This window comes from Cryptotermes secundus, unplaced genomic scaffold (genome assembly GCF_002891405.2).
Source record: "Cryptotermes secundus unplaced genomic scaffold, Csec_1.0 scaffold89, whole genome shotgun sequence".
Lineage (NCBI taxonomy): Eukaryota > Metazoa > Arthropoda > Insecta > Blattodea > Kalotermitidae > Cryptotermes > Cryptotermes secundus.
In genome coordinates this window covers 836,430-845,140 of record NW_019725837.1, presented here as the reverse complement: position 1 = coordinate 845,140, position 8,711 = coordinate 836,430, and the positions used below count along the sequence as shown (strand labels likewise).

The 8,711-nt window shown below is 39.0% G+C and overlaps 1 protein-coding gene across 2 annotated transcripts in view; it reads right to left on the bottom strand.

The window, feature by feature from the left end:
* Positions 1-748: 748 nt before the first annotated feature.
* Positions 749-8,711, bottom strand: part of LOC111863515 (haloacid dehalogenase-like hydrolase domain-containing 5) — a 47,814-nt gene continuing 39,851 nt past the window's right edge. For both annotated transcript variants that reach the window (XM_023849879.2, XM_023849878.2), the window contains 2 exons: positions 7,977-8,154; positions 749-4,604 (listed from right to left, as the gene is read on the bottom strand). In XM_023849879.2, coding sequence (XP_023705647.1) covers positions 4,449-4,604; positions 7,977-8,154 — 334 coding nt within the window. In that variant the 3' untranslated portion in view covers positions 749-4,448. The remainder of the gene's footprint in view (positions 4,605-7,976; positions 8,155-8,711) is intronic.

The window sequence follows — 8,711 nt, the reverse complement described above, 5'->3', positions numbered from 1 at the left end:
AGGGTCCTGGTTATGTAGAGCCTTTTGGGAGGGTGGACCTCTGGACTCTGTTCTACCAAGGGACCTCCCCAATCAAGCCATCACCAGTTGTTTGCAATGTGCAGGTTATCACCTGATCACTGGTCAGTACCAGGCTGGAAGGCTGGGGCCCTGCCCCAGGGCTCCATAGCAATACTACTACTTCTGCAAGACAGTGTTTGGCACCCTAGGTCCACAGATGCATCATATGCATGCAGTATGTCCAGACAAGAGAACTTGTTTGTAATATTAGTGACAAACACACAAATTTTGAGTGGGCACCACCCCAGGGCCAGTGTCAGGATAACTTCCTTCAAGATGGTGGTTGTCAAGAATAGAGATTGCTATATAACAAACTCTGATGTCCACACACGTAATACCAGATTTAATCATGACTTGCATCTTCCAGTGGTAAACTTAACGATATTTCAGAAAGGTGGATGGTATTCTGGTATCAAACTTTATAACCACCTCCCTCCAGAGCTTAAACAATTATCTTATGACATTCCTGGATTTAAAGTGGCGTTAAAGAAGTTTCTTATCACCAGTTCTTTTTATACTGTTGAAGAATACTACTGCTGGAAGAAAGATTGACACCTCATGTATATATTTTAATCATGTATGTAATTTTAAATGTTATTTTGATTTATGAATGTATTATGGTACAGTAGTTTTGTTGTATTTTGACGATGATGAATGTCTGATTATGTATGTATATTTATATGTTATATTGTATTATTGACTTGTTCTGTATCTGAGGCAGATGCCTCTATGGATTTTTTTTGGAACTGTAAATAAATGACACATGACAAAGATGGGGAGGGCTTCCCCAGATAACATCTGCAGTGTGTAACATTGGTTTGGCTGTCTTCCGGGACACTGGGTGGCAGTGTTGGGACTGGCCAATCATGTATGCCCTGGTGTCCACGTCACATGGCATGTTTCATCACTGACCCAGCCCTGTGTGAGCAGGCTAAGGTAGGCCTTTTCCATAATGACAATCAACATGTGATGGGGGCCCTTAAGGTACACACTGGCATTCACAATTTTCAGCCAGCCCTCATCTGATGGCTGGTTATCCCTCCTCTCTCCTTCTCTTTTGCTATTTGGTCACCAATCACACTTTATTGGCAGTCCCCACGTGTCCCTCAGTGGTCTTTCATCTAATTTCCCACACCAGTTATGTTTTCTGCCTCCCTTCCATAGGGCAGCTAACCTAGAAGTGGTCTGTTTCTCCACAGCTACAGCACGCTGACTGTCTTCTGTCTCTCACCCCAGTGGGGGAAATCAAATCCTCCAAAATGTTCTGGCACTCGTTCTGTGGGGTCTGGCATCTAGGAATATGGCCTGCAGTTTAAGGGCCTACCTGAGAGCCTCATTTCCAGCAGCATGTGGATTTTCATGGTGGGATTTCTAAGCTATCTGCAAACACTTTGCCTACTTCCCTACTTATGTAATTCTTGGGTAGTGTGGGGAAGGTGCAGTGGGCAAGCTCTTCAATGACTGTGGCAAATTCTTGCAAGGATTCCAACACTCTGGGTCCTTGCTTTTAGCCAACTGCAATATGCAGCAGCAAAGTGCTGGTCTCCAAAGTGGTCCTCCAGAGCCTCATGCTCTTTGTGGAGGTTGTTCCTTGTATTCTCTGTGTCCTTGTGAAAATCCTTCTTTGTGTATGTTATATCACCCTGGAGACTCCTGGTCCATGTATCAAAGGACGTCTTTACTGTCCATAAGTCCACCTGCATTTCCTCAGTGTTTTCAGTGAGTTCCTTGTTGAGGTCCTGCATCTTTTGGTTGACACATGACAGGACGTCTTCCAACTGATGTTTGACGACCTCTAACTCAGACCAGATGGAGTGTATTGCAGCCTCCATCTTCTTTTGATGTATGTCCAGCCCGGCTTTCATTTCTTCTTGAGTGGACATTATCTTGGCTTGGTGGTTATCCATCTGAGAGATTAGAGTACCTCAGAAAACCTCAAATTTCTCAGTATTGGCCTCTATCCTGGCTTCCATCTTTTATTGACTGTCATCTATCTTGGCATCCATTTTTTTGTTGTTAGCTTCCATCCTTTCTTTGTTATTCTGTATCGTGGCTTCCAGGCTTGCCATCATTTCTTCTTTCATTTCCTTTAGATTGTTGTCTTCCTTGGCTTGGCTGGTTCTCATTTGTGCTTGGTTGATATCTATCTCTTTCCATCATTTCTTGCATGGCTTTCAGGAGTTAACACTTGTTCAGTTTTTGTAGGCTGACCATACAATGATCCAATATAGTTTCCAACTGCTCCCACTTCTAAAACCAGTTGTCATGTAGTTGTGTGAATATAAACAGGGTTTGGATTGGTGAACAGATTTACTGACCACTCACTGGTTGTAACATTGTACCTACAAATGACTATAACATTATAGCTATTTCAACGTTTTACTAGAGCCCAGAGTCTAGTGTTCTCAGTCTTGTTACTAGACGTTTCCTGGTAAGGGCTCCACCAGCGGCTATTCCTCTGCCTCTGTCTCAAGTCCTCTCTTCACAGATTTCAGCAGAGATCTATTAAATGACTTTTTTCCTTGCAAATGCCTACACCCAATGAATACTTTCGAAATAATGTGCCATTAAAGTATCTTCAATAATGAAAAATTATCTACCTGCATACAGCATCAGTAAATTGCCTTATAATACTGATCAATTTTAAAAATTCAAATGTGCAAATGTTCCTTATTTGTTTATTAATTTTTATTATGTTTTAACCTATTTTTAACTCTCCCCCAACAAGTGGTAATTACTCTGCAGTCATATTTGGAAGGTGCATGGCTTCTGTGATTTTCTTCAGTTCCTCCAGGCAAATTCCAGGAGAGTACTGCAATTAGGCCATTACTGCTGCCTTCAAACTCTCTCCAACTCATTACTCATCTCTAACACTATCATTTGGCACTAGCTACTGACAGTGCTGTAAAATAACCTTCCCCCACTATCCTTCCTCACATGCTTCTTTCCTTTCTTCCCATTCCAAAACAGCCATTTTTGTCACTATTGATTCCAAATGGTTCACTTACTGCCTGGTCTTGATCCTCCCTCCCCTTTTCACATGCCAATTTCCCCTTCTCAGCTCACTCCTCCACTCTTCTGAAGACAGTGGCAACAGGTTCCTCTGAAACATTTCTACCTACTGAACTACACAGTGTCACATTCTAGAAATTTGTAATCTGAACAACCTCTACTGTGAGAACCTCAAATCTCGTGGAAAAATTAATGTTCAAAACAGTTCACATTGAGTCAAAAGAATGTCAGTGTCCTGTCATTAAAAGACCCAGTAAAATCATCTTTTAAACCTCTGACACATAGGGAAAATGTATGAGAGTCAATTTTAAAGTAAGAACCATTTTGTATAAACAAAAGAAAACTTTATTCATCCAAATAGTTTTAGTGTCACTACTAGATACAACATGTTTATTGTTCTATGTAGTCCCAATTGCGATTCAGGCATTTGTCCAGATGTTGCACAAGCTGGACTGTCCCCTCATCACAGAAATCACTGAATGCACCTCACAATTGGTGGGATTAGTGATTGACATGTTTTTTTTTTCATAAAACACTAACACAGCCACCAATTCACTCAATAGCTCAGCAAACATACGATGTCTTGGTTCTGTGTTGTTTTTGTAAACTAGGGGAGTTTTTGTTGTATATATAGTTGATATGTTCTTTTTTTTATTTGTTTTATATTATGAATGCCTTGACTTGTCACCCATTTTATACTGTGGATGAATTTGTTGTATATACTAGTCGGTAAGATTAATTGTTTTCTGGTTCTATTCTTATGTCTTGACTTAGTTCTTTGTACTGCTTATTTATCCAATATGACTTTTCCACATCCTAAAGTGTTGGATTTTATGGAAATAATAGATGAGTAATAAAAATGAAAAAAGAGCTTGTGAAACCTTTGAGTTCTATACCGGGGGAGTTTTGTTGTATATATGGCTGATATGTTCTTTTTTTTATTTTGTTTTATATTATGAATGCCTTGACTGTTCCTGTGGGAATTGAATGTTTGTTTTTTGATCCGTGACTCATTCTATATCCAATGGTTGTTTCCCAGCCTGTATTTGGATCTATTTTTGAATTTGAAATAATTTGAATTGAAAAACACTAGGGACCTGGCAGAGGGTCTGATGAGAGCTCTTGAGCTTCAACAACAGCCAGTCAATGACCTGCATGGGTAGAGTGCACAAATGGTTCTTATTTCAAAAATGCTCTATGTATGTTGCATTTTGTTCTGCCTCTGCAGACAATAAATCCAGCACTCTGTGGCAGTGCAGGGGGCTGTGAGTTATTTCACAATACTGCCAGTAGCTACACTATATAGTACAGAACCTAGTGGTGTAATTTTGGGCTTTCTCATAGAGTAAATGGCAGTACTTATGTGCACGCATTTATCAAAGAAAGCCTTCCTTATGGAAAATTAAATCTATTGCATTTGCAACATTTTGTACAGTGAATTTTGGAGCTCGTAGCTTCTCTTCAACAGGCAAGAAGTCACGTGGTGAGTGATCAAGCATTCTGTTTTGAACGCCCTTGGAATACACTCCAGTCTGTAAACAAAGACAACAGAGTCATAAATGTACTCAAGTATACAGTTTTGCGAATATCTGTGGCAATGTAGCAACACAGAATAACGACAGAATTATACAGACAATTCACCAGCACAAGAATGGATGATACATAAACTCGTGGGAACTGCCCACATTCAAGCAAGTGTAACAACGCAAGCGTTATTGCTTAGCAACAACAAGTAAACAACGATTGCTAAGCAATAACGCTTAATATGTCACTAAAGCTAAAATTTTTTGTATTAATTAGTTTCTTTAAAATATGCTTGGAAAACCAGTTACTAATTTATTATGGCAATGAATACGTTCTAATACACTGATCCAAGAGTTCCACTTGCTTCATTCACCCCTACTGGAAAATGAAGCCAAAGCTGTTTACTGGGAACAACACACCTCACAGTCTTTCAAAGTATGCTGAGACTGAAGAAAGCAGTCTTATGGGATGTGGCACCGTGTAGATCTTCGGTGAGCCGTGGCTGCAGCTACCTCCTGACGCTGGTTCCTTCATCACGGATTTCTCTGCCCTGAAGATGGAGGTGATACATTCCTCCAAAACGTCAGTTCACACAACATTTACATGGCACCAGATCCCAGAAGACAGCATTCTTCATGGTCACCACCATTAAAACCTCAATCTTACATATGCAAAAAATGTTTATGATTTTTAAATTGAAATCTCACCTTTAAGGTCTTACAGTAAATACGAATTGCCTAATTGTATGTGACTTATTAAGCTCTGAATTAACTCTTTGACTGGCGCAAAGGGTATTTAAATCCCACCCCTGTCCTGGCAGGCCCTTTAAACCTTATGTCGCTAAAATGCATGTAGTTACTTTTTCCTAAACAACTTCAACAAAAATTGGTTTTTAAAAACGAAATTTTTAGGAACTAATTAAAATACAATATTTTATGCAATAAATGCTTTTCCACACCTATTTATTAGTTTTTCTTCCTGTGATAAACATTGAAACATGAAAGTTTGCAGAGCCACACCACAGCCTGCACATGATACTTGTTCCTTTTCTAACCTTGTGCTTAGCACTTACGCGACACTTTCTCAAGGCACCATTCTTCTTATTGTTACTGTTAGGAACATGGACCATTTTGTGAATTTTCAAGCCACCCTCTAGACGATTTGCTGGCTCTTTCACTGGTGGTTTTTTCAAGGTCGAGGGCGGAGGCGTGACTGCACTCTAGTCTGACCCAATAGATTCGTCATCCACTTCATTCCTTGACTTTTCTCCCTCTCCACACTGTTTGTTTGGTTCAGTCATTTTTCTACACAGTCCAATATAAAATCTTTGAATCTGTAATTTCTCTTCTTGTATTTTTCGTTTGTTGTGTTCTTTTTGAATAGAATGAAACTATTCAACCGCAAAGACATGTTTTGTCCAAACCATGGGTGTGAAATATGGGCCTAGTGGACAAATATTCTTCAATTTCAGGGCGTTTGTCGATTCCTGTCATGAACACAATTCCTAAGTATGTCCAGATTTCATCTGATGTGACATAATTGTAATTGTGTTTTCGAGAGTGAGGAGCTAACTCATGTGTGTTGAAGTGCTGGTGAGCATAGCGATTGGTTTCAGTTGTGATGTGATTTACCAAGTCGTCATCCAGAAAAAATTTTAATCCATGAAAAGGGATGCATTTTATGTGTTATATCAATTTTGATCCCGAAACTATTAGCAAATGGAAATATTGGGGGTACAATGTCTCCGTACGTTCATGAGATGGGCGTGTCAGGCACCGCACTCGTGGTAGGTAAATGTTCATGATTACTGTCTTGTGGATCATTGTCTATCACTGTATTATTGTCACTATCAACTTCATCCAATTCAGGAATCATTATTTCATCGCCACTATCATCATCAGAAAAAATCTCGTTCACAACATTTTCCAGCTGGTCTGTAGGAACACGAAGACACTTGCTGCAAGAAGCCATGGTGAAACTGAATGAATGTGAAATATTTTCTGACCTTTACCTTCTCAGAGGGTTCTGACAGTAATATAGACCCCCACAAAGTTTACAAGGGTTCTTTACAAACATGCACAAAAACTATCATATATATGTCTTTGGTTGATGAGTGCCAAGAGAGCAAAGAAGGGACGAGATTGTCAAAGCGTTAAAACACGCCAACGCCAGGGAACGGCTGGCATCGTCCGGGTGTTAAAACACACCCGCGCCAGTCAAAGAGTTAATCAGCTTCCTGAAAACTGATAATGTTCAAATTTATTTATTCCATATCTTAAAAGTCAAACATGAGGGCTCTACAAAATTCTAAGGTGAAAGAAACATAAGTGCTACAATTTACAATTCTTGAAGCTTCTTTTGAAAATATGAATTTCTATACAGTAACTGTTCTACAAAACTAAATAATCTGACAAAAATGATAAGTGTTTTTGGTCTGATAACAGCTATGAACCATTACAATATGGATATTTGGCATGGCAGAAAATTGTAAGCATGTAAAAACTTTTGTGTAGAAAATTTTCGTGGCTTGATAAGTCCCAAGATAGCAATGGAACAAACTTTGGTGGTTATGTTTAAAAAAATTACATGAACAAGAATATACTATCTCACATCCTGCTGAATCAATTTGTATTCGCTTCCTCATTTGAACACAGGCGTCAGGCAAGGATCATTCTGTATATTTTAAATTAGGCAATTAGACCAACAGCCAGAACCAACCTGCCCATAAAATGAGATGCACTGGCATTAAAATTAACAATTAATAAAAACAAGATAATGACAAATTTGGCTCAAGTGACAATACTTCTGAGTTATATTGCAGAGGTGCCGCATTAAAATTTTGGTCAGGAATGCCTGAGGTTCCTCGTGAGTTCGTCAGTCCCTCCAAGCAAATTCTGGGACAGTATCTAAAATTAGGTCATAACTTCTTCGCTCAACATCGTTTCCATTTCACTATTCGCTACCATCCAATCATTTGCCTCTACACAATCTGAGTTACTCACAGCATCACTAAATAAACTACAAATAAATAAACAAATAGAAATGAGACAACATAGTTTACATTCTAGATTCTGAATTTAAAACAAAGTTGTTCCACCACTTGGGCAGAACAGAAAACATTCTGCCACTTCAAAATGTTACTTTCACATATCCAAGGAAATCTAACACATTCCTCACAGACAGAGGATTTGCATTTTTTATTGTAGAAATACCACCAGTAGTTATTAAATTTGGGATGTTCACATTTCTTGCTGTTTAATGGCAGATTCAATGTCAATGATTGATACACACCATAATCCAGTCACTGTGATGAACCTACCACTGTCACAAACTTTGAGGAAATGACAACCAGTAGCACACTGCTAAGAAAGATGGCTCACCTGAACCAGAATGCTTGAGCAAGATTCTGCACTATAGTCCCAGACTGAGGTATCAGACACAAGTAATTCTTCAACACTTCTTTCTAGATTCGCGATCCTTTTGCTTTCTTGCACATTTCTCCTTGACAAATAACGGTCATATAAATTTGCACCAAACACATCGGTATAAATGTTATCTCTGTAAACAGAAAACAATCACTTTCATTGCAACATGCTCTGTTTGTTGTTTGTTAATTTTACGATGTATCAACTGCTGGGGTTATGTACCAGAAAACATAATAGTGTATATAAGAACACCGCAAATGAGAAGTTGGAGAGGTGTGGGGAGGAATTAGGACCTCTAGTATATACAAAATTATAATTTTGCCTGTGGTTCTCTATGGGTGTGAAACTTGGTCTCTGACATTAAGAGAGGGACATAGATTGAGGGTGTTTGAGAGCAGGGTGTCAAGGAGAATATTTAGACTGAAGAGAGATGAAGTGACAGGAGGCTGGAAAAAACTGCATAATGAGGAGCTTCATAACTTGTACTCTTCTCCAAGTATAATTAGAATTCTCATTTCATGCATCCTGTTGTGTTATAAATACAGGGTTATTCAAAAAGAATGAACCGATTTTATATCGCAATATTTTATTAAAGGAAAGCAATACAAAACTCCAGCTAAGTCACAAGTATTCTACTCCTGCCTTACAAGTGTTCAATGTGGCTACCACCTGCAGCACTGGCAACATCAA